This window comes from Mobula hypostoma, chromosome 11, assembly GCF_963921235.1.
Source record: "Mobula hypostoma chromosome 11, sMobHyp1.1, whole genome shotgun sequence".
Taxonomy (NCBI): domain Eukaryota; kingdom Metazoa; phylum Chordata; class Chondrichthyes; order Myliobatiformes; family Myliobatidae; genus Mobula; species Mobula hypostoma.
The window spans coordinates 79,975,557-80,002,846 of NC_086107.1; the positions used below are offsets into that span (position 1 = coordinate 79,975,557).

General features: G+C 44.4%; 1 protein-coding gene across 1 annotated transcript in view; it reads left to right on the forward strand.

The window, feature by feature from the left end:
- The window catches only part of LOC134353858 (complement C1q tumor necrosis factor-related protein 1-like), a 28,795-nt gene extending 16,027 nt beyond the window's left edge, over window positions 1–12,768 (forward strand). Inside the window, exon 3 of the mRNA XM_063062334.1 lies at window positions 10,200–12,768. Coding sequence (XP_062918404.1) covers window positions 10,200–10,747 — 548 coding nt within the window. The 3' untranslated portion in view covers window positions 10,748–12,768. The remainder of the gene's footprint in view (window positions 1–10,199) is intronic.
- Window positions 12,769–27,290: the final 14,522 nt, after the last annotated feature.

The following is a 27,290-nucleotide window of genomic DNA, read 5'->3' on the forward strand; positions in this document are numbered from 1 at the left end:
CGTTTAAGAGCAGAGTTGATAGTGGAGGAAGGGAAGCCCCTTTCTTTAAAAAATGAAGACATCTCCCTCGTCCTAGAATGAAAAGCCTCATCCTGAGAGCAGATGCGGCGGAGACGGAGGAATTGCGAGAAGGGGATGGCGTTTTTGCAAGAGACAGGGTGAGAAGAGGAATAGTCCAGATAGCTGTGAGAGTCAGTAGGCTTATAGTAGATATCAGTGGATAAGCTGTCTTCAGAGACAGAGACAGAAAGATCTAGAAAGGGGAGGGAGGTGTCGGAAATAGACCAGGTAAACTTGAGGGCAGGGTGAAAGTTGGAGGCAAAGTTAATAAAGTCAACGAGTTCTGCATGCGTGCAGGAAGCAGCGCCAATGCAGTCGTCGATATAGCGAAGGAAAAGTGGGGGAAAGATACCAGAATAGGCACGCCAGAGAAAGCAGGATCTCCCAGTGGCCACACATTTTAATTCCACATCCCATTCCCATTCTGACATGTCTATCCACGGCCTCCTCTACTGTAAAGATGAAGCCACACTCAGGTTGGAGGAACAACACCTTATATTCCGTCTGGGTAGCCTTCAACCTGATGGCATGAACATTGACTTCTCTAACTTCCGCTAGGCCCCACCTCCCCCTCGTACCCCAGCTGTTACTCCTTTTTATGCACACATTCTTTCTCTCACTCTCCTTTTTCTCCCTCTGTCCCTCTGAATATACCTCTTGCCCATCCTCTGGGTCACCCCCCCCCGTCTTTCTCCCTAGGCCTCCTGTCCCATGATCCTCTCGTATCCCCTTTTGCCTATCACCTGTCCAGCTCTCGGCTCTATCCCTCCCCCTCCTGTCTTCTCCTATCATTTTGCATCTCCCCCTCCCCCTCCAGCTTTCAAATCCCTTACTCACTCTTCCTTCAGTTAGTCCTGACGAAGGGTCTCGGCCTGAAACGTCGACTGCGCCTCTTCCTATAGATGCTGCTTGGCCTGCTGCGTTCACCAGCAACTTTGATGTATGTTGCTTGAATTTCCAGCATCTGCAGAATTCCTGTTGTTTACGTTTAAATTCACTACTGCAAAGCCTCTTCCGGTGATGCCTACACCGAAGAAGTTTAGATCCTCTCTTCGACGGGAGTTCAGTGAAACCATCTCTCACTGCTCCCCATCTGTAATTTCTTCGGCTCTTCAACTTTTCGACCACACTTTGACTCAAACTCGCTATCACTGCCATGTATCCTTTCTTGGAACGTGCCTCCGTCGCCAACTTACTCCAGTTGGCTTTAGGATTCGTTTCCAAGCCTCTCAATTTGGACCTTCTGAGGATCCCAGGTACTCACATTTTATTGACTCTGCCTCTCGCCGCTTCTCCCGTCAAGCTCTGAAGGCGACGCTCTCCGCCATGAGGAGGTACTTGGTGTCCCTATCCCAGACCCTTCCACACCTTCGGGACACTTTCTTCGCCGTCTGTAATGGTCCTACCCGCTATTTCATCCTCCGTCGGATCCACGCCTGCAATCGCTGTTTTTTTGACTTTGTCATGTTAGGCAAAGATCGTAAGGTCTTACATCTATGGACTCCAGAGCCTGCCGGCCCCGACGCTAGCAGGCATGAACTTTCAATTGCGGCCTCTGCCATTGATCTCGGCGGCTCCAACACCTCAGGGCATATTCAAAACCCGGACTCCAGCAACAACCATGGACACCTTCACAGCGATTGCACAACCACCAACTGCGACTCCAGCCTTGAACTCCAGGCCGGGTCTTTATGTGCTGCTGTTGTGACTCCCGTCTCCCCTTCCCCCACCACCACTCTGCAACCCCGTCTTCCTCAGATCCCACCGTCAACTCCTGGGCCCTCAGAGGCTCCATCTTCCTCTCACCCCAACCCTCCTCTCTCCACTGACACCACCAGCCTCCCCCCTCCCCCCTCTGATCCCAGCTCTCATCCGTGCCGGGTCTTTACCATCCCCTCCGACCTTCAACTGTCAGAGGCAGAACGCTCTGTCCTCAGTAAGGGCCTCACGTTTGTCCCCCTTCGCCCACACCTCAGCGAGTTCCGTGTTCGCCATGATGCGGAACTTTTCTTCCGCCGTCTCCGTCTCCGAGCCTACTTCTTCGGCAAGGACTCTTCCACCCCCACCGATGACCCCTTCTCCCGTCTTCAACCCTCCTCTTCTTCATGGACACCCCGCTCTGGTCTTCTGCCTGCTCTAGATCTCTTTATTGCCAACTGCCGACGGGACATCAACCGTCTCGACTTCACCGCACCTTGTCCCCATTCCAACCTCACTCCTTCGGAACGCTCTGCTCTCCACTCCCTCTGCACTAATCCTAACCTTATTATTAAACCCGCTGATAAGGGGGGAGATGTTGTAGTCTGGCGTACTGACCTCTACCTTGCCGAGGCACAGCGACAACTCGCGGATACCTCCTCTTATTTACCCCTCGATCGTGACCCCACTGAGGAGCACCAGGCCATTGTCTCCCACACTATCAATGACTTTATCTGCTCAGGGGATCTCCCATCCACTGCTACCAACCTTATAGTTCCCACACCCCGCACTTCCCGTTTCTACCTCCTACCCAAGATCCACAAACCTGCCTGTCCTGGCCGACCTATTGTCTCAGCTTGCTCCTGCCCCACCGAACTCGTTTCTGCATACCTCGACACTGTTTTATCACCCCTTGTTCAATCCCTTCCGACCTATGTTCGTGACACTTCTCACGCTCTTAAACTTTTCGATGATTTTAAGTTCCCTGGCCCCCACCGCTTTATTTTCACCATGGATGTCCAGTCCTTATATACTTCCATCCCCCATCAGGAAGGTCTCAAAGCTCTACGCTTCTTTTTGGATTCCAGACCTAATCAGTTCCCCTCTACCACCACTCTGCTCCGTCTAGCGGAATTAGTCCTTACTCTTCATAATTTCTCCTTTTGCTCCTCCCATTTCCTCCAAACTAAAGGTGTAGCTATGGGCACCCGTATGGGTCCTAGCTATGCCTGCCTTTTTGTTGGGTTTGTGGAACAATCTATGTTCCGTGCCTATTCTGGTATCTGTCCCCCACTTTTCCTTCGCTATATCGACGACTGCATTGGCGCTGCTTCCTGCACGCATGCAGAACTCGTTGACTTTATTAACTTTGCCTCCAACTTTCACCCTGCCCTCAAGTTTACCTGGTCTATTTCCGACACCTCCCTCCCCTTTCTAGATCTTTCTGTCTCTGTCTCTGAAGACAGCTTATCCACTGATATCTACTATAAGCCTACTGACTCTCACAGCTATCTGGACTATTCCTCTTCTCACCCTGTCTCTTGCAAAAACGCCATCCCCTTCTCGCAATTCCTCCATCTCCGCCGCATCTGCTCTCAGGATGAGGCTTTTCATTCTAGGACGAGGGAGATATCTTCATTTTTTAAAGAAAGGGGCTTCCCTTCCTCCACTATCAACTCTGCTCTTAAACGCATCTCCTCCATTTCACGTACATCTGCTCTCACTCCATCCTCCCACCACCCCACTAGGAATAGGGTTCCCCTGGTCCTCACCTACCACCCCACCAGCCTCCGGGTCCAACATATTATTCTCCGTAACTTCCGCCACCTCCAACGGGATCCCACCACTAAGCACATCTTTCCCTCCCCCCCTCTCTCTGCATTCCGCAGGGATCGCTCCCTACACAACTCCCTTGTCCATTCGTCCCCCCCATCCCTCCCCACTGATCTCCCTCCTGGCACTTATCCGTGTAAGCGGAACAAGTGCTACACATGCCCTTACACTTCCTCCCTTACCACCATTCAGGGCCCCAAACAGTCCTTCCAGGTGAGGCATCACTTCACCTGTGAGTCGACTGGGGTGATATACTGCGTCTGGTGCTCCCGATGTGGCCTTTTATATATTGGTGAGACCCGACGCAGACTGGGAGACCGCTTTGCTGAACATCTACGCTCTGTCCGCCAGAGAAAGCAGGATCTCCCAGTGGCCACACATTTTAATTCCACATCCCATTCCCATTCTGACATGTCTATCCACGGCCTCCTCTACTGTAAAGATGAAGCCACACTCAGGTTGAAGGAACAACACCTTATATTCCGTCTGGGTAGCCTCCAACCTGATGGCATGAACATCGACTTCTCTAACTTCCGCTAATGCCCCACCTCCCCCTCGTACCCCATCTGTTACTCATTTTTATGCACACATTCTTTCTCTCACTCTCCTTTTTCTCCCTCTGTCCCTCTGTCTATACCCCTTGCCCATCCTCTGGGTCACCCCCCAACCCCTTGTCTTTCTTCCTGGACCTCCTGTCCCATGATCCTCTCGTATCCCCTTTTGCCTATCACCTGTCCAGCTCTCGGCTCTACCCCTCCCCCTCCTGTCTTCTCCTATCATTTTGCATCTCCCACTCCCCCTCCAGCTTTCAAATCCCTTACTCACTCTTCCTTCAGTTAGTCCTGACGAAGGGTCTCGGCCTGAAACGTCGACTGCGCCTCTTCCTATAGATGCTACTTGGCCTGCTGCGTTCACCAGCAACTTTGATGTATGTTGCCCAAGTCTCAAGGACAGCTTCTAACCCCCTGTTCTAGGACTACTGAATGGTTCCCCAGTATAATTAATTGAACTTGACCTCACACTCGACCTTGCACATTGTCTACTTGTACTGCACTTTCCCTGTAGCTGTAACAAGTGCACCTAGGTGTGGAGCAAATTCAGGACTCAATAGTAGAAATTAATGATGAGGATTAATTTGGAGAATAATACAGAGAATAATCAAATTAAGAGTTCACTTACTCGTGACTTGTGCACATAGAATGCAGTTCACACAGAACTCGGATCCAGGACTCAATGATGAGCACTGGTCCGGAGTCACCTTAAATAGAACATAAAACACAGGAAACCCGTGCAGGTTGAAATCAGGACTAGTCACTCAAGAATGAGAAGTATAATGAAACCATATTCACATAACGAGCGTCACTAGAAACACAGAGACTACTTAATGATAAAAGTAGTCGTTAAACAACTCTAATAAACTCAAATAAATGACAATCAGGTGTGTCAGGACCTGCCGCTACCGAGTGCCCCTTGCTGGTCTAAAGGGTTCATGTCAAGCTGCTACTCTTTATACTGCATTCTGTTATTGCTTTGCCTTGTACTACTTCAATGCATTGTTGTATTGAATTTATCTGTACAAACAGTGTGCAATACAAGCCTTTCACTGTACCTCGATAATGTGACAATAATGAATAGATTGCCAATCCAATTCCAATTCAAAATCCAAAGCCAATTCCAAATCCAAACCCAAAGCCAATTCCAATTCCAACTTCAAGTCCAAATCCAATTCCAAAGCCAATTCCAAATCTAATACCAATTCCAATTCCAAATCCAAATCCAATCCAATTCCAAATCCAATTCCAAATCCAATTCCAAAGCCAATTCTAATTCCAATCAACTCATGGCATTTCCCCTTGTAAATTTGGTTACGGCTCAGTAGGCACAAAGAAGTTTTCAGTTTCAAATCCCACTTCTAGCGCTTGAACATATTTTGTATTTTATAAACTCTTTTACACTTCAGCAGCAGGGACACTAGAGTGTAAAGATGGGGCAACATCCAAGACCTTGACACTTCCAATAAAAGATCCCATCTCACTTGAGTTACACTGCTGAGAACACAGTAATCAGAGGAAACCCTGCCTCTAATCAAATCTTTTGCATTTAATTAGTTTACAATTTATTTTAAATTCCATCTACTTGCATCTATATTTTCTAGATATTATAAGAATGTAAGATAATAATTTGTAAACATAAAATAACTTCTAATGGAAACTGGCAGTGTAGTTACAGAGATCATCTTTTTCCTAAGTGCTGTGTCTAAACCAGGGATGGGTCTCAGAACAAGGGGTGAGGACTGAGGTGAGGACAAGGGGTGAGGACGTTCTTCTAACTGCTGTGTCTAAACCAGGGATGGGTCTCAGAACAAGGGGAGAGGACTAAGGTTAGGAGGTGAGAAGACATTTCTTTACTCAGAGGGCAAGTCACTGAAATTTCCTCTCCCAGACTCATTTTCTGAATTCGAAACAAGGATTGATAAGTGTTGGAGTCAGTGAAATCAAGGGATATGAATTGCCATTCGTTAGCTGCATGAAAAGGTAGTTCAGATAATAACCCCTGACAGTTTCAGGTCTTCAGGCCTCTTGCCCTGGATCACGTGAAAGTCAAAATGAAACCTTTTGACAAAAAAAATTGTTGAAGGTAGAGCAGTGAATGTGACATATGTGGATTTTAGTAAATTGTTTGACAATGTTACCATGGTATGCTCATTCAGAAAGTCAGGAGGCATGGGATCCAGAGAAACATGGCTATATGGATTCAGAAAGCAGAGGGTGGATGCTGAAGGAGCATATTCTGGCTGGAAGTTAGTGAGTAGTGGTGTTCCGCAAATATATTTATGGGACTCTTGTCTTCTGTGATTTTTATAAATTACTTAATGAAAGTGGAAAGATTAATTAGTAAGTCTGTCAAGGATATGAAGGTTTGTGGTCTTCTCAATGGTGTAAAAGTTTGTCTTAAGTTACAGTGGGACATTGATAGGATGCAGAGATGGGCTGAGAAATGGCAGATGGAGTTCAATCCAGAAAATTGTAAAGTGAAACACTTTGGAAGGTTGAATTTGAAGGTCGAATGCATTAATTGAGTCAAAGGGATCTTAGGGTCCTCATGTATAGATCCCTCAAAGTTACCGCACAAGTAGACAAGGTGCTTAAGAAGACCATAAGACATAGGAGCAGAATTAAGCAAGTCAGCTCATCTGCACCACCACTCAATCATGGATGATTTATTTTCCTCTCAACCTATTTTCCTGCCTTCTTCCCCGTAACCTTTGATACCCTTACAAATCAAGAATGTATCAATCTCTGTTTTAAGTATACCCAATGACTTCACCTTGTCGTGATGGGAGATCTTAATTTCCCAAATATCAATTGGCATCTGCCTAGAGCAAGGGGTTTAGAAGGGGTGGAGTTTGTTAGGTGTGTTCAGGAAGGTTTCTTGACACAATATGTAGCCCACAAGAGGAGAGACTGTATGTAATTTGGTATTGGGAAATGAACCTGGTCAGATGTCAGATTTCTCAGTGGGAGAGCATTTTGGAGATAGTGATCGTAATTCTATCTCCTTTACAATAGCATTAGAGAGAGACAGGAACAGACAAGTTAGAAAAGTGTTTAATTGGAGCAAGAGGAATTATGAGGCTATCAGGCAGGAAATTGGAAGCTTAAATTGGAAACAAGTGTTCTCAGGGAAAAGTACGGAAGAAATGTGGCAAATGTCCAGGGGATATTTGTGTGGAGTTCTGCATAAGTACGTTCCAATGAGACAGGGAAGTTATGGTAGGGTACAGGAACCGTGGTGTACAAAGGCTGTAATAAATCTAGTGAAAAAGGAAAGAGAAGCTTACAAAAGGTTTGGAGAGCTAGGTAATGTTAGAGATCTAGAAGATTATAAGGCTAATAGGAAGGAGCTTAAGAAGGAAATTAAGAGAGCCAGAAGGGGCCATGAGAAGGCCTTGGTGGGCAGGATTAAGGAAAACCCCAAGGCATTCTACAAGTATGTGAATAGCAAAAGGCTAAGGCACAAAAGAATAGGACCTATCAAGTGTGACGGTGGGAAAGTATGTATGGAACTGGAGGAAATAGCAGAGGTACTTAATGAATATTTTACTTCTGTATTCACTATGGAAAAGGATCTTGGTCATTGTAGTGATGACTTGCAGCAGACTGAAAAGCTTGAGCATGTAGATATTAAGAAAGAGGATGTGCAGGAGCTTTTGGAAAGCATGAAGTTGGATAAATTGCCGGGACCGGATGATACGTACCCCCAGGCTACTGTGGGAGGTGGGGGAGGAGATTGCTGAGCCTCTGGCAATGATCTTTGCATCATTAATGGGGACGGGAGAGGTTCCAGAGGATTGGAGAGTTGAAGATGTTGTTCCTTTATTCAAGAAAGGGAGTAGAGATCGCCCAGGAAATTATAAACCAGTGAGTCTTACTTCAGTGGTTGGTAGGTAGATGGAGAAGATCCTGAGAGATGGGATTTATGAACATTTGGAGAGGCATAATATGATTAGGAATAGTCAGCATTGTTTTGTCAAAGGCAGGTCGTGCTTACGAGCCTGATGGAATTTTTTGAGGATGTGACTTAACACATTGATGAAGGAAGAGCAGTAGATGTAGTGTATATGGATTTCAGCAAGGATAAGGTACCCCATGCAAGGCTTATTGAGAAAGTAAGGAGTCATGGGATCCAAGAGGACATTGTTTTGTGGATCCAGAACTGGCTTGCCCACAGAAGGCAAAGAGTGGTTGTAGACGGGTCATGTTCTGCATGGAGGTTGGTCACCAGTGGTGTGCCTCAGGGATCTGTTCTGGGACCCTTACTCTTGGTGATTTTTATAAATGACCTGGATGAGGAAGTGGAGGGATGAGTTAGTAAGTTTGCTGATGACACAAAGGTTGGAGGTGCTGTGGATAGTGTGGAGGGCTGTCAGCGGGACATTGATAGGATGCAAAACCAGGCTGAGAAGTGGCAGATGAAGTTCAACCCAGATAAGTGTGAAATGGTTAATTTTGGTAGGTCAAATATGATGGCAGAATATAGTATTAATGGTAAGACTCTTGGCAGTGTGGAGGATCAGAGGGATCTTGGGGTCTGAGTCCATAGATGCTCAAAGCACTTGTGCAGGTTGACTCTGTGGTTAAGAAGGAGTACGGCGTATTGGCCTTCATCAATCGTGGAATTGAATTTAGGAGCCGAGAGGTAATGTTGCAGCTATATAGGACCCTGGTCAGACCCCACTTGGGCACTGTGCTCAGTTCTGGTTGCCTCACTACAGGAAGAATGTGGAAGCCATAGAAAGGGTGCAGAGGAGATTTACAAGGATGTTGCCTGGATTGGGGAGCATGCCTAATGAGAATAGGTTGAGTGAACTCGGCCCTTTCTCCTTGGAGCAACGGAGGATGACAGGTGACCTGATAGAGGTGTATAAGTTGATGAGAGGCATTGATCGTGTGGATAGTCAGAGGCTGAAATGGTTGCCACAAGAGGACACAGGTTTAAGGTGCTGGGGAGTAGGTACGGAGGAAATGTCAGGGGTAAGTTTTTTACTCAGCGAGTCATGAGTGCGTGGAATGGGCTGCCGGCAATGGTGATGGAGGTGGATACGATAGCATCTCTTAAGAGACTCTTAGATAGGTATACGGAGCTTAGAAAAATAGAGGGCTATGGGTAACCCTAGTAATTTCTAAGGTAGGGACATGTTCGGCACAACTTTGTGGGCCAAAGGGCCTGTATTGTGCTGTAGGTTTTCTATGTTTCTAACAGCCATCTGTGCAATGAATTCCAGATATTCATAATCATCTGGCTCAAAAAATTCCTCTTCATCTCTGTTCTGAAGGGACATCCTTCTATTCCGAGACTGTGCCCTCCGGTCCTCGGCTCTCCCACTATTGGAAACACCCTTTGACTACTCTCTGTAAGCCTTTCAGTATTTGGTAGGTTTCAATAAGACTCCCCCCCCCCTTATAATCACCACTGAGTAGAGGCCCAGAGCCATCATCTGTTTACCCCTTCATTCCTCGAATCATTCTTATGAACCTCCTCTGGACTCTCTCCAATGCCAGCACATCCATTCTTAGGTACGGGGCTTAAGACTGCCCACAATACTTGAAATACCATCTGGCCAATGTGTTATAAAGCTTCAGTATCACATCCTTCTTATAGCTCGTAGTCCTCTCAAAAAGAATAATAACATTGCATTTGCCTTCCTTACTACCAACCCAACCTGCAAGTTAACCTTTAGGGAATCTTGTACGAGACTCCCAAGTCCTTTTGGACCTCTGATTTCTGAATGCACTTCCCATTTAGAAAATAGTCTATGGCTTCATTCCTGCTGCTAAAGTACATGGCTATACACTCCCTAAAGTGTATTCCATCTGCCACTTTGCCCATTCTTCTAATCTCTTCATGTCCTTCTACTTCCTCAACACTACCTGAACCTCCACCTATCTTTACATCATCTGCAAAGTTGGCCACAAAGCCATCAATTCTGTCATCTGCATCATTTACATATAAGATGAAACAGAGCAGACATGGCACCAACCACTTACTGCACATTCTCCACTCCCTACCCCTGCTAGCGAATTCTTGACATCCTCTTGTTTTTTCAGGTGAGAAAGGAGAGAGGGGAGATCGAGGACCTCAGGGAAAGCTGGGAAAGGAAGGGCCTATGGGTCTCCGAGGCCCCACAGGAGCCAAAGGGGACCAGGGCCAAGCAGGTATCCCAGGAGATTCTTACAAGCAGCACTACTCAGCCTTCTCAGTAGGCCGTAGGAAAGGCCTCCACAGCAGCGACTACTACCAAACCTTGATCTTTGACACAACGTTTGTGAACCTTTATGGTCACTTCAACATGTTCAAGGGCAAGTTCTACTGCTACATCCCAGGGATCTACTATTTCAACCTCAACATCCACACGTGGAACTTCAAAGAGACCTACCTTCACATCATGAAGAACAACCAGGACATGGTGATCTGCTACGCCCAGCCCAGCAACCGCAGCATCATGCAGAGCCAGAGCATCATGCTGGAGCTACAGCAGAATGATGAAGTGTGGGTCCGCCTCTACAAACGTGAGCGGGAAAACGCGGTCTACAGCGACGATGTTGACATTTATGTGACCTTCAACGGTTATCTCATAAAACCCAACCTGGACTAGGAACCCCCTCGATTTTCCATACACCCCTCATTTTTCCATCCTGCTTCACTTTATAGGAAACATCTTCAGTTATTCCATTGTGCTTTACATGGGACCTCAGCTTATGTCAGCAACACTCACTCACCTGGAATCACTCATGTTGGTTTTATTGTTTGATCCACATAGATGCCATCATCATCATTATATGCCATGTCGTATGTATGATCATGGTCTCAAGGGCATGATTCTTCTTGGCAAACTTTTCTACAGAAGTGGTTTGCCATTGCCTCCTTCTGGGCAGTGTCTTTACAAGATAGGTTACCCCAGCCATTACCAATTCTCTTCAGAGATTGTCTGCCTGGAGTCAGTGGTCACATAACCAACACTTGTGATGTGCACCAGCTGCTCGCACGACAATCCACCTCCTGCTCCCATGCCTTCACATGACCCTGAGCAGGTGCTACACCTTGCCCAAGGGTGACCTGCAGGCTAGCAGAGTGAAGGAGCGCCTTATGCCTATGCTACTCAGCATAGACGGCAGTATATTAATTAAGCTGCTTTGTTAAAGCAATGATAAAAAGAGCAAAAATAATGCTCACATGTAGGCCTTTAACTCTGATCTATATAAAGGACAAGTTTCAAAAAGTCAATGATTTCAGATTTTAATATCCTCATAACAGGAGTGCCCCAGGACTGAGATCAAGTGTAATCACTCAGTGGGTTTATGCTTGAAGGAGCAAGGTGCAGATATTTAATACAGCTACCATTTTACATTCATAATTACTTCAGTTGAGTAAAGAATTATCATTCATTCAGGATGCCGCAAAGAGCTTTCCACCCAATGAATTTCAATATGAACTGTTGGCACTTTTTAAATAAACTTTGATTTCTTGTTATAGAAAAAAATAGGAAAAAAATTCAGTAATTTGGAACGTTGCCAGGTGTAGTGGTGGAGGTAGATTTGATAGAGGTGTTTAAAAGGTTCTTAGACAGACACATGCAGAGAATGGTGTGGGGGGATGTGCGTTATGTGCAGGAAGAACATGGAGCACAGAATACAGACACTGCTCGGGCCATCAGACCTACAATTGTGTGCTGATCTTGATGACAATTGATACTCAATGACCTCCTCCTGCATATCATAAGACCTTAAGACCATAAGACACAGGAGCGGAATTAGGCCATTTAACCCATCGAGTCTGCTCCCCCTTCCATCATGGCTGATTTATTACCCCTCTCAATCCCATTCTCTTGCCTTCTTCTGTAACCTTTGACATCCTGACTAACCACAAACCTATCAACCTCTGCTTTAAGTATGTCCAATTACTTTGACTCCACAGCTATCTGTGGGAATGAATTCCACAGATTCATCACCCTCTTAGAAACCATAGAAACCATAGAAACTACAGCACAGAAACAGGCCTTTTGGCCCTTCTTGGCTGTGCCCAAGCATTTTCTGCCTAGTCCCACTGACCTGCACACGGACCATATCCCTCCATACACCTCCCATCCATGTATCTGTCCAATTTATTCTTAAATGTTAAAAAAGAACCCACATTTACCACCTCGTCTGGCAGCTCATTCCATACTCCCACCACTCTCTGTGTGAAGAAGCCCCCCCCAATGTTCCCTTTAAACTTTTCCCCCCTCACCCTTAACCCATGTCCTCTGGTTTTTTTCTCCCCTTGCCTCAGTGGAAAAAGCCTGCTTGTATTCGCTCTATCTATACCCATCATAATTTTATATACCTCTATCAAATCTCCCCTCATTCTTCTACGCTCCAGGGAATAAAGTCCTAACCTATTCAACCTTTCTCTGTAACTGAGTTTCTCAAGTCCCGGCAACATCCTTGTAAACCTTCTCTGCACTCTTTCAACCTTATTTATATCCTTCCTGTAATTTGGTGACCAAAACTGAACACAATACTCCAGGTTCGGCCTCATCAATGCCTTATACAACCTCATCATACCATTCCAGCTCTTATACTCAATACTTTGATTAATAAAGGCCAATGTACCAAAAGCTCTCTTTACGACCCTATCTACCTGTGACGCTACTTTTAGGGAATTTTGTATCTGTATTCCCAGATCCCTCTGTTCCACTGCACTCCTCAGTGCCTTACCATTAACCCTGTATGTTCTACCTTGGTTTGTCCTTCCAACGTGCAATACCTCACACTTGTCCGTATTAAACTTCATCTGCCATTTTTCAGCCCATTTTTCCAGCTGGTCCAAGTCCCTCTGCAGGCTCTGAAAACCTTCCTCACTGTCTACTACACCTCCAATCTTTGTATCATCAGCAAATTTGCTGATCCAATTTACCACATTATCATCCAGATCATTGATATAGATGACAAATAACAATGGACCCAGCACTGATCCCTGTGGCACACCACTAGTCACAGGCCTCCATTCAGAGAAGCAATTCTCTAATACCACTCTTTGGCTTCTTCCATTGAGCCAATGTCTAATCCAATTTACCACCTCTCCATGTATACCTAGCGACTGAATTTTCCTAACTAACCTCTCATGCAGGACCTTGTCAAAGGCCTTACTGAAGTCCATGTAGACAATATCCACTGCCTTCCCTTCATCCACTTTCCTGGTAACCTCCTCGAAAAACTTCAATAGATTGGTCAAACATGACCTACCACGCACAAAGCCATGTTGACTCTCCCTAATAAGTCCCTGTCTATCCAAATGCTTGTAGATTCTGTCTCTTAGTACTCCCTCCAATAACTTACCTACTACCGAGGTTAAACTTACTGGCCTATAATTTCCCGGATTACTTTTCGATCCTCTTTTAAACAACGGAACAACATGAGCCACTCTCCAATCCTCCGGCACCTCACTTGTAGACAGTGACATTTTAAATATTTCTGCCAGGGCCCCTGCAATTTCAACACTAGTCTCCTTCAAGGTCCAAGGGAACACCTTGTCAGGTCCTGGGGATTTATCCACTTTAATTTTCCTCAAGACAGCAAGGACCTCCTCCTTTTCGACCTGTACAGTTTCTATGATCTCACTACTTGTTTTCCTTAATTCCATAGACTTCATGCCAATTTCCTTAGTAAATACAGACGCAAAAAACCTATTTAAGATCTCCCCCATTTCCTTTGGTTCCGCACATAGCCGACCACTCTGATCGTCAACAGGACCAATTTTATCCCTTACAATCCTTTTGCTCTTAATATACCTGTAAAAGTTCTTTGGATTATCCTTCACTTTGACTGCCAAGGCAACCTCACGTCTTCTTTTAGCCCTCCTGATTTCTTTCTTAAGTATTTTCTTGCACTTCTTATACTCCTCAAGCACCTTATTTACTCCTTGCTTCCTATACATGTCATACAACTCCCTCTTCTTCTTTATCAGAGTTGCAATATCCCTTGAGAACCAAGCTTCCTTATTCCTATTCACTTTGCCTTTAATCCTGACAGGAACATACAAATTCTGCACTCTCAAAATTTCTCCTTTGAAGGCTTCCCACCTACCGATCACATCCTTGCCAGAGAACAATCTGTCCCAATCTTGCTAAAGAAATTCCTCCTCATCTCTGTTCTGAAGGGCTGTCCTATTCTGAGGCTGTGCCCTCTGGTCCTAGACACTCCCACTACAGGAAACATCCTTTTCATATCCACTCTGTCTAGGCCTTTCAATATTAGCATCCAGTCCTGCCAAAGGGTTTCAATCTGAAACGTTGACTGTACTCTCTTTTCCTCGATGCTGCTTGGCCTGCTGAGTTCCTCCAGCATTTTATGTGTGTTGCTCAGATTTCCAGCATCTGCAGATTTTCTCTTGTTTGTGCCTTTCAATATCTGACGGGTTTCAATAAGCTCCCCCCTCATTTTTCTAAACTCTGTTGAATATCATCCATATCCCCCCATTCCCTTCATATCTAAAAGCCACTTAAACTCCTCCAAACTGCCTGCTTCGTCCACAACTACTATCCCTGGTGATCCATTCTAAACACCTACCATTCTCCATGAAAAAAATTTGCCCCTCAAAAAGTTCAAAAGTTCAAACGTTCAGCATTCAAAAGTAAATCTTCATGTCCACTCTATCTGGACCTTGCAATATTCAGTCGGTTACAGTGAGGTCCCCCCTCACTGCTAGTAGAAATAAAAAGCAAGTTTGTGCTTTGTTCATTTCACAAACTGTTGAGGCAACATATGCATTTCACCGTGCGTTGATGGGTTCTCAGCACAACGGCATTGCTCTGGGATGTACCTTCCTGGGGTGTTAAATAAATAACTCATCTATGGGTATTACAGCAGTTTAGTTACTTTCTTTCTTCAGCTTCTAAGCAAGGAATCTTTCACTGTGATTTAACTACAGCTAAAATATTTATATAATGGGATCAAATTAATCTAGCCTTTCAATTCTTAGCCGTGTTCAATTGAAATTGATAAAAAGCGACTTCTCCATTGATCTTTCCTTTAGCAGATACACTAAGCCATTTGGAGAGCCATACCCCAGCCTACAGTGCATCATCCATGTCCTTTCACTCCTCTGTTGATTGTTCAAAGTAAATTTATTATTGAAGTACAAATATGTCACCCTGTGATTCATTTTCTTGCAGGCATCCACAGTAGAACAAAGAAATACAATAGAATCAATGAAAAAATAACCAGTGTGAAAAAGCAGACAATCTGTGCAGATACAAAATAATAAGAATAATAAATAAATGCCAGTGCAGAAATAGAAACATAGAATCATAGAAAATCTACAGCACAATACAGGCTCTTTGGCCCACGATGTTGTGCTGAACATGTACTTATTTTAGAAAATACTTAGGGTTACCTAGGGCCCAGTTCTCCTCCTATGTCTTATAGTCTTATGGTCTAAAAGAAAAGTAAAAGCACTCAGAACATAAGTTGTATGTAGAGTTTTTGAACGTGAGTCCACAGTTGTGTTCAGTAGTCAGTCCAAGTTGAGGTGAGTTAAATTTATCTTCACTGGTTCAGGAGCCTGATGGTTGGAGGGAAATAGCTCTCCCTGAGCCTAGTGGTGTGGAACCTAAGGTTCCTGTACCTCCTTTCCGATGGCAGCAGCAAGGAGAGAGCATGTTCTGCATGATGGGTGTCCTTGTAAATGGATGCTACTGTCTTGTGGCAGTGCTCCTTGTAGATGTGCTCAATGTTGGGGAGGGCTTTTCCTGTGCTGGACTGGCCTGTATCCACCACTTCTTGTGGGTTTTCCATTCTTGGGCATTGGTGTTTCCATGTCAGGCCGTGATGCAACTAGATGTGTGTGTGTGTGTGTGTGTGTCCACGTTCCCTCCTAATCCCCTTTCTATTGTGACTCTTTGGTCAAGCTTTCAACCAACTCTTCCTAATCTCATGGTCAGCATTTGTCCAAATGCAGCCTCAGGATTTTTTTTACCTCATTAAAGGTGCTATGTAAAGACATGTTGTTGTTGTCATAGAGGTAATATTGTTGTACACTAAATCAATTAGCAAATATTCACAGGAGAATCAGTAACAAAATCCTTCATTTAATGTACGTATATTTATATTTACCCATTCCTGAAATGTCTATCATATTCCTCCACCTATAGCTGCAGCGCCCCTACTGGTAGGAGAGCACAGTTGCAGTGTGATATGTTTATATAACAGTTGCCAATATAAACACCTATTTATGGATTGCATTGTAATTGTAAAAACTTGTGATAAAATGTGTGACTAAATGAGAGCTCAATTGCCCTTTAACCCACTTTAGAAAATGGCTACACTTCATCTTCATTTCCTGTCTGTAAAACAATGGGCACAAGACTGTATGAAATCACGGTGACTTTGCTGGGTAATCGTGGCGTTGTTTTATGTTAAAATGGGGGTATACATATCTCCCACACTCTGTTAATAGCATTGCTTTGTAAGAGACAATGTTTGGAGAGACAGCTTTGAGTTTAACCACAATGCTTTGTAAAGTATATTTCTACATAAAACAGGCTGGAAAAGAGAGTGGACAATCTTCTTGATAAAGAACCATCCCCATAAGGGTCAACTGGCCTTCACTTTTCACATTCCAAAACCCTTCCTGCACCACTGAAACGGTTTCTGAAGCAGAGGCAGAACACACAGGAAACATTTGGTGGTATCTGTGTTGTAGAACAGAGGGACCTTGGCTGCATGGATACATAGCTCCTGGAAGTGATGTCTGACGTAGGCAGAGAGGTGAAAAAAGCTTTTTAGCATTCCAGCCTTCATCAGTCAGAGCACAGGATAGAAACTGGGATGTTGTACAAACTTCGTGAGCCTGCGTTTGGAATACTGTGTTCAGTTTTATTTATTTATTGAGGTACAGCGCAGGGTAAGCCCTTCTGGCCCTCTAAGCTGTGCCGCCCAGCAATCCCCTCATTTAATCTTGGGATCATTTTACAATGGCCAATTAACCTACCAGCCTTTTTGGATTGTGGGTGGAAACTGGAGCACCTGGATGAAACCCGCAAGTCATGGGGAGAACTCCTTACAGGCAGGGACAGGAATTGAACCCAGGTCGCCTGTCAGAGGAAGTGATTGAGGCAGGTCCATTGGATACATTTAAAAGGCATTTGGACAAGTACAAGCGAAAGACATACACAGTGAACGGCTGGGCACTGAGGAGTGCGGTACAGCAAAGGGATCTGGGAATACAGGCCCATAATTCTTTGAAAGTGGCATCATGGGTACATAGGGTTGTAAAGAGAGCTTTTGACACATTGGCCTTCATAAATTAGGTCACTGAGAACAAGAGTTGGGAAGTTATTTTGAAGTTGTAAAATCAGAATCGGAATCACTTTATTGCCAGTGCATGAAACAAATCAGAACTGATTGTAGTTCGGTGCCAAACATAAAACACAGGACAATACCATAACAGACAACACAATAGCAACCAGAAATTTACAAGCCAATAGTGCAAACAGCCATAAGCAACCAACAATTAGCAGAATGGTCATATGTGCAAATTTTAATAATCAAACTTAAATAAATGTGAACATATGAACAGATTAAATAATTATCAACAGAACAAGGAGAGCAAGAAAGACCACACAATGGACATTTGCAGGAACAGTTAGGATATTACACCTGAGTGAGTTTTGTTGAGAAGCTGAATAGCTGCAGGAAAAAGCTTTGGAGATGATGTGTAGTCGTGGTGGTGATGGACTTGTATCGTCTCTCCCTGGTGGTAACTTCGTGAATAGCTGACTGGTGGGTGGAGTCTGCAGTAATTTTTCCAGCTGTTTTCTTCGGTCTGGCAATGAACAGGTCTTCGAATGGCGGTAACTGACAGCCAATCATCTTTTCCGCTGAGTGGACCACTGGAGGCACACTGAACTTGGAGAATGAGGAGGTGTCAGAAAACCAGAGGTGATCAGAACAATGATGGCTGAGTGAAATTTCATCAGAATCCTCCCTGAGATGTTAAATTTTTTAAACTGGCACTGGCATAGGAAGAACAATAGATCTCTGTTAGATTTTCCAAGTGATGAGCATAACAAGCTCGTCCCATTTTAATTTATCGATAATAGCAGCCCCCAAGACGACGGTAAGGCCAATTTCAGAACACTGTGTGCAGATCCGGTCATCTACCTACAGGAAAGATATCAATAACCTTAAAGGAGTGTGGATAAAATTTACAAGGATGTTGCTGGCATTTGAGGACCTGAGTAATAAGGAAGGTTGAATAGGTTAGGGCATTATTCCCTGGAGCAGAAGAGAATGAGGGGAGATATATAAAATTATGAGGGAGATAGATGGGCACTCAACGTCAGTAAGACGGAAGAGCTGATTGTGGACTTCAGGAAGGGTAAGATGAAGGAACACATACCAATCCTCAGAGACGGATCAAAAATGGAGAGAGTGAGCAGTTTCAAGTTCCTAGGTGGTTAGTTCACAAATAGAGAAAGCTAGTAGACAGTGTGTGAGGGAGGATAGGCAGGGGACAGAGAACAGGAGCATTCAGACCGAAGATGTAGGGGAGAAGGAAGAAAAAGATAACAAAGTTGTTTGCTCCATTAGGAATAAACAGAGAGTAGGAGGTGGAGAGTTTCTTAAATGCATCTATTTTAGTGCTAAGAGCATTGTAAGAAAGGTGGATGAGCTTAGAACATGGAGTGATAACTGGAAATATGATGCTGTAGCTATTAGTGAAATGTGGTTGCAGGAGGGTGTGATTGGCAAATTTCGTTGCTTCAGGTGTGATAGAATTGGAGGGGTAAGAGGGGGAGGTGTTGCGTTGCTTGTCAGAGAAAATATAACAGCAGTGCTTTGGCAGGATAGATTAGAGGACTTGTCTAGGGAGGCTATTTGGGTGGAATTGAGGAATGGGAAAGGTGTAGAGATGCTTATAGGGGTGTATTATAGACCACCTAATGGGGAGCGAGAATTGGAGGAGCAAATTTGTAAGGAGATAGCAGATATTTGTAGTAAGCACAAGGTCGTGATTGTGGGAGATTTTAATTTTCCACACATTGACTGGGAAGCCCATTCTGTAAAAGGGCTGGATGGTTTGGAGTTTGTAAAATGTGTGCAAAATACAGCAGTTTTTTGCAGCAATACATAGAGGTACCAACTAGAGAAGGGACAGTGTTGGATCCCCTGTTAGGGAATGAGTTAGGGCAGGTGACGGAGGTATGTGTTGGGGAGCACTTCGGATCCAATGATCACAATACCGTTAGTTTCAATATAATTATGAAGAAGGATAGGACTGGACCCAGGGTTGAGATTTTTGATTGGAGAAAGTCTAACTTTCAGGAGATGCGAAAGGATTTAGAAGGAGTGGATTGGGACAATTTGTTTGATGGGAAGGAAGTAATAGAGAAATGGAGGTCATTTAAAGGTGAAATTTTGAGGGTACAGGATCCTTATGTTCCTGTTAGGTTGAAAGGAAAGGTTAAAAGTTTGAGAGAGCCATGGTTTTCAAGGGATATTGGAAACTTGGTTCAGAAAAAGAGAGGGATCTACAATGAATTTGGGCAGCTTGGAGTTAATGAGGTGCTCGAGGAATATAAAGACTGTAAAAAGAATCTTAAGAAAGAAATTAGAAAAGCTAAAAGAAGATACGAGGCTGCTTTAGCAAGTAAGGTGAAAATAAATTCAAAGGGTTTCTACAGTTATATTAATAGCAAAAGGATAGTGAGGGATAAAACTGGTCCTTTAGAGAATCAGAGTGGACAGCTATGTGCGTAGCCAAAAGAGATGGGGGAGATTTTGAACAATTTCTTTTCTTCCGTATTCACTAAGGAGAAGGATATTGAACTGTGTAAGGGAAAGGAAACAGGAAGGGTAGTTATGGAAAGTATGACGATTAAAGAAGAGGAAGTACTGTCGCTTTTAAGGAATATAGAAGTGGCTAACTCTCCGGGTCCGCACAAGATATTCCCTAGGACCTTGAGGGAGGTTAGTGTGGAAATAACAGGGGCTCTGACAGAAATATTTCAAATGTCATGAGAAACAGGGATGGTGCCGGAAGATTGGCGTATGGCTCATGTGGCTCCATTGTTTAAAAAGGGTTCTAAGAGTAAACCTAGCAATTATCGGCCTGTGAGTTTGACGTCAGTGGTGGGTAAATTGATGGAAAGTATTCTTAGAGATGGTATATATAATTATCTGGATAGACAGGGTCTGATTAGGAACAGTCAACATGGATTTGTGCATGGGAGGTCATGTTTGACAAATCTGATTGAATTTTTTGATGAGGTTACTAGGAAAGTTGACGAGGGTAAAGCGGTGGATGTTGTCTATACGGACTTCAGTAAGGGTCTTGACAAGGTTCCACTCGGAAGGTTAGTTAGGAAGGTTCAGTCGTTAGGCATTAATATCAAAGTAGTAAAATGGATTCAGCAGTGGCTGGATGGGAGACACCAGAGAGTAGTAGTGGATAACTGTGTGTCAGATTGGAGGACAGTGTGTAGCGGTGTGCCTCAGGGATCTGTACTGGGTCCAATGTTGTTTGTCATATATATTAATGATCTGGATGATGGGGTGGTAAATTGGATTAGTAAGTATGTAGATGATACTAAGATAGGTGGAGTTGTGGATAATGAAGTAGGTTTTCAAAGCTTGCAGAGAGATTTAGACCACTTAGAAGAGTGGGCTGAAAGCTGGAAGATGGAGTTTAATGCTGATAAATGTGAGGTGCTACATTTTGGTAGGACTAATCAAAATAGGACATACATGGTAAATGGTAGGGCATTGAAGAATGCAGTAGAACAGAGGGATCTAGGAATAATGGTGCATATTTCCCTGAAGGTGGAATCTCATGTGAATAGGGTGGTGAAGAAAGCTTCTGGTATGCTGGCCTTTAAAAATCAGAGCATTGAGCATAGGAGTTGGGATGTAATGTTGAAATTGTACGAGGCACTGGTAAGGCCAAATTTGGAGTATTGTCTACAGTTCTGGTCACCGAATTATAGGAAAGATGTCAATAAAATTGAGACAGTACAGAAGAGATTTACTAGAATCTTGGCTGGGTTTCATTTCCTAAGTTACAGAGAAAGGTTGAACAAGTTGGGTCTTTATTCTTTGGAGCGTAGAAGGTTGAGGAGGGACTTGATAGAGGTATTTAAAATTATGAGGGGTATAGATAGAGTTGACATGGATAGGCTTTTTCTATTAAGAGTGGGGGAGATTCAAACAAGAGGACATGAGAATTAAAGGGCAAAAGTTCAGGGGTAATGTGAGGGGGAACTTCTTTACTCAGAGAGTGGTAGCTGTGTGGAACAAGCTTCTAGCAGAAGTGGTTGTGGCAGGTTCAATGTTGTCATTTAAAGTTAAATTGGATAGATATATGGACAGGAAAGGAATGGAGGGTTATGGGCTGAGTGCGGGTTGGTGGGACTAGGTGAGAGTAAGAGTTCGGCACGGATTAGAAGGACCGTGATGGCCTGCTTCCGTGCTGTGATTGTTATATGGTTATTTGGTTATATAGGAGTCAAGATCTCCGAGCATCTAACCTGGTCCCAACATATCGATGTAGTTATTAAGAAGGCAAGACAGTGGCTATACTTTATCAGGAGTTTGAAGAGATTTGGCATGTCAACAACTACACTCAAAAACTTCTATAGTTGTACCGTGGAGAGCATTCTGACAGGTTGCATCACTGTCTGGTATGGGGGGGCCACTGCACAGGACGGAAAGAAGTTGCAATGGGTTGTAAATCTAGTCAGCTCCATCTTGGGCACTAGCCTACAAAGTACCCAGAACATCTTCAGTGAGCAGTGTCTCAGAAAGGTAGTGTCCATTATTAAGAACCTCCAGCACACAGGGCATGCCCATTTCTCACTGTTACCATCAGGTAGGAGGTACAGAAGCCTGAAGGCACACACTCAGCAATTCAGGAACAGCTTCTTCCCCTCTGCCATCTGATTCCTAAATGGACATTGAATCTTTGGACACTACCTCACTTGTTTTTTAATATACAGCATTTTTGTTTGTGCACGTTTTTTTAAATCTATTCAATATAAGTAATTGATTTACTTGTTTATTTATTATTATTATGTTTTTTTCTCTCTGCTAGATTATGTATTGCATTGAACTGCTGCTGCTGAGTTAACAAATTTCACTTCACATGCCGGTGATAACCTGATTCTGATTCTGATTCTGAATGCTTACAAGCTTTTTCCTCTCAGGTTGGGTGAGACCATAGGTTTAGGGTGAAACTTGAATATTTAAGAGGAATCTGAGAGGAAACCCTCACTTGGAGGCTGGTAAGAGGGTCGAATGAGCTGCCAGCGGAAGTGGTGGGCACAGGTTGAATTGCGGCATTGAAGAGAAGGGATGGGAGGGGTACGGAGGGCTGTGGTCTGGATGCAGGTCGATGAGATGAGGCAGAAGATCATGTTGGCATGGACTAGATGGGCCAAAGAACCTGTTTCAGTGCTGTAGTGCCCTTTTGCTCTATGACTTTACGATTAGGAAATGCCGAGAGATACACGGGTCAAATTGGACAGGGTTAAACTGGCATTTTGGTGAGCATAGATGGGTTGGGCCAAATGGACTTTTCCATACTGTGTTACCCTATGACTCTAGGATGAACATCTAGAATGTATTGTTTGTTAAACAACAGGAATTCTGCAGATGCTGGAAATTCAAGCAACACACATCAAAGTTGCTGGTGAACGCAGCAGGCCAAGCAGCATCTGTAGGAAGAGGTGCAGTCGACGTTTCAGGCCGAGACCCTTCGTCAGGACTAACTGAAGGAAGAGTGAGTAAGGGATTTGAAAGTTGGAGGGGGAGGGAGAGATCCAAAATGATAGGAGAAGACAGGAGGGGGAGCGATAGAGCCAAGAGCTGGACAGGTGATAGGCAAAAGGGGATACGAGAGGATCATGGGACAGGAGGTCCAGGAAGAAAGACAAGGGGTTGGGGGGGGACCCAGAGGATGGGCAAGGGGTATAGACAGAGGGACAGAGGGAGAAAAAGGAGAGTGAGAGAAAGAATGTGTGCATAAAAATGAGTAACAGATGGGGTACGAGGGGGAGGTGGGGCCTTAGCGGAAGTTAGAGAAGTCGATGTTCATGCCATCAGGTTGGAGGCTACCCAGACGGAATATAAGGTGTTGTTCCTCCAACCTGAGTGTGGCTTCATCTTTACAGTAGAGGAGGCCGTGGATGGACATGTCAGAATGAGAATGGGATGTGGAATTAAAATGTGTGGCCACTGGGAGATCCTGCTTTCTCTGGTGGACAGAGCATAGATGTTCAGCAAAGCGGTCTCCCAGTCTGTGTCGGGTCTCGCCAATATATAAAAGGCCACATCGGGAGCACCGGACGCAGTATATCACCCCAGTCGACTCACAGGTGAAGTTTTGCCTCACCTGGAAGGACTGTTTGGGGCCCTGAATGGTGGTGAGGGAGGAAGTGTAAGGGCATGTGTAGCACTTGTTCCGCTTACACGGATAAGTGCCAGGAGGGAGATCAGTGGGGAGGGATGGGGGGGACGAATGGACAAGGGAGTTGTGTAGGGAGCGATCCCTGCGGAATGCGGCGGGGGGGGAGGGAAAGATGTGCTTAGTGGTGGGATCCCGTTGGAGGTGGCGGAAGTTACGGAGAATAATATGTTGGACCTGGAGGCTGGTGGGGTGGTAGGTGAGGACCAGGGGAACCCTATTCCTAGTGGGGTGGCGGGAGGATGGAGTGAGAGCAGATGTACGTGAAATGGGGGAGATGCGTTTAAGAGCAGAGTTGATAGTGGAGGAAGGGAAGCCCCTTTCTTTAAAAAAGGAAGACATCTCCCTCGTCCTAGAATGAAAAGCCTCATCCCGAGAGCAGATGCGGCGGAGACGGAGGAATTGCGAGAAGGGGATGGCGTTTTTGCAAGAGACAGGGTGAGAAGAGGAATAGTCCAGATAGCTGTGAGAGTCAGTAGGCTTATAGTAGACATCAGTGGATAAGCTGTCTCCAGAGACAGAGACAGAAAGATCTAGAAAGGGGAGGGAGGTGTCGGAAATGGACCAGGTAAACTTGAGGGCAGGGTGAAAGTTGGAGGTAAAGTTAATAAAGTCAACGAGTTCTGCATGCGTGCAGGAAGCAGCGCCAATGCAGTCATCGATGTAGCGAAGGAAAAGTGGGGGACAGATACCAGAATAGGCACGGAACATAGATTGTTCCACAATCTATGTATTGTTTGTTAGGCTGTACCAGTATGTACCGGGGGAGAAGTAGCTGGGACAGTGGGTCAGGAGTCACCTAACAAAGCTAAAGTTGCAGGGAAAGGATTAAGATTAAAGATTACATTTATTTTGTCACATGTACATTAAAACACACAGTGAAATGTGTCGTTTGTGTCAACTGTTGAAGGATTGTGCTGGGCAAGTGTCAATATGCTTTAGGTGCCAACATACAATGCCCACAACTGACTAACCTAAACTTGTACATCTTTGGAATATGGGAGGAAACCAGAGGAAAATATTTTCTCTACTCTTTCAATCTTATTGATATTGTTCTTAATGTTATCTGGTAGGTAACTAGAGCTGTACCCATTTCTAACATGGTCTTATGGTGCCCTCATTCGAACAAAGTAGGATGCAGTGGCCTCTGGTGGCTTTGCAGTGAATTGTCCTACTTTTCCTTCCTTGTTCGTCTCCCTCTCTCCTCCTCTGTCTCAGCCAGTTTTTCCTTCATTTGCTTTATCTCTTTTATTCCCTTCCCTCTCTTTATTTTACTCTCTCTTTCTCTCATTGCCTCTCCCTCCTTCACCACCTCTTTCATCTCCCACTCATTTCTCTGATCACAGAACAAAATATAGCACTGGAGTTTAGAAGAATCAGAATTGTGTTTATTATCATGATGTATGTTTTGAAATCTGTTGCATTTTCAGAAATGATACAGTGCCATACATAAAGTACAATAGAAAATATTAAAAGTAATGCTGACCATAAGACAGAAGATCAGAATTAGGCCAAAGTTCAAAGTTCAAAGTAAATTTATTATCGAAGTGTGCATATGTCACCAAACACTATCCTGAGATTCGTTTTCTTGTGGGCATTCCCAATAGATACAAATAAACACAATGGAATCAATGATAAACTACACACAAACAAAGACAGACCAACAACCAATGGGCAAAAGACGACAAATTGTGCAAATACAGAAAGAGAAACAAAATGATGATAATAAATAAATGATAAATAATATTAAGAACATGAGATGTCGAGACTTTGAAAGTGAGTCCAAAAGTTGTGGAATCATTTCAGTGCCATTCAGCCCACTGGGTCTGCTCCATCATGGCCGATGTATTAACCCTCTCATTTCTATTCACCTGCCTCCTCCCCTTAGCCTTTGATACCCTTACTAATCAGGAACCTATCAATGTCCACTGTAAATATACCCACCACCACCCAGTTCCACAGCAAACCCCCCCCCGCCCCCCTGTCTCGAATTTAGGAGTAGAGTCATCAAACACTACACACACATTAACCTTTTCATTACCAGGATCATTCTCATGAACCTCCTCTAGACCATATGGCCATACGATGGTTGGCATCCATTTGTCTTGAAGGACAATGGGTGATGATGATCATCATCACAAGCCTGGGCGGGAGGTATGGAGATCCTGAGAAGCCCAGTCATCAAGATCCCCCTCTAGCTTCACCAGTGTAGTCCAAAGGAAAGCTTATGAAGCAATGAATTTGGCACCAGCTTGATTGCAGGAGCTGTTGGAAGGATGTTCAATGACATCCAGCCGCCTTAGGGGTTCCACTCTGGATTTACTGTCTGGGTTTACTCCTGTAGCCTTTGTCTCTCCCGAGGCTGCCCACAGGGCAGTGGGGCTATTTACCCATAGCTGGGGATCTGGTTCATTAGCACCAGGGTGTGTCCACATGTGCAGGAGCCAGACCTCCCCCCATCCTCTGAAGTTCAGCCGGAGTCCGAAAGGAGTTCAGTTTACATGTGTCGCCAGCAAGAGGCACTACATAAGGCTTGCTGTTGGAGAGGTTAGGTACTGGCAGGGAGAGACTTACACATTCAGCTCTCCTTTTTGCAAGACTGCTAGCTAGCGGTGGAAGCTGAAAGTGATAGTGACAAGCACTACCCACTACTCTACCACACTAGATGCATCACAACAAGCATTTTGACCATAAGATATAGAAGTAGAATTAGGTCACTTGGCCCATTGAGTCTGCTCCACCATTTCATCATGGGTGATTCAATTTGCCTCTCAACCTCAATCTCCTGCCTTCTCTCCATATACCTTCACATCCTGACTAATTAAGAATCTATCAGCCTCTGTCTTAAATATATCAAATGACTTGGCCTCCACAGGTGCCTATGGCAATAAATTCCACCGATTCACCACCCTCTGGCTGAAGAAATTCCTCCTCATCTCCATTCTAAAAGGATGGCCCTCTATTCTGAGGCTGCGTCCTCTGGTCCTAGACTCTACCACCAAAGAAAACATCATCTTCTCATCCACTCTATCAACATTCAATAAATTACTGAATTTCAGTGAGTAGAGGCTCAGGGTCAGTGAATGGTCTTCATACGACAAGCCTTTCAGTCCCAGAATCATTTTTGTGAACCTCCTTTAAACCCTCTCCAATGTTAGCTTCTCACTTCCCACAAAATTCCAAGTGAGGCCTCACCAGTGCTTTATAAAGTCTTAACATTACATCCTTGGTTTGACATTAGAGTTCTCTTGAAATGAATACTAAAATTGCATTTGCCTTCTTCACTACGGACTCAACCTGCAAATTAGCCTTTAGGGAATACTGCACAAGGACTCCCAAGTCCCTTTGCACCTCAGATTTTTGCATTTTCTCTCCATTTAGAAAATATCTATTTTTTTATTTCTTCTACTAAAATGCATGACCATACACTTCCCAACACTGTATTCCATCTGTATTCCTTCTTTGCCCCTTCTCCTAATCGGTCTGTCCTTCTTTAGCCCATCTTCTTCCTCAAAACTACCTGCCCCTCCACCTATCTTCATATCGACTGTAAACCTTGCCACAAAGCCATCAATTCTGTCATCCAAGTCATTGATTTATAACATAAAAAGAAGTAGTTCTAACATAGACCCCTGTGCTATACCGCTGGTCACAGCAGCCAACCAGAAAATGTTCCCTTTATTCCCATTCTTTGCCTC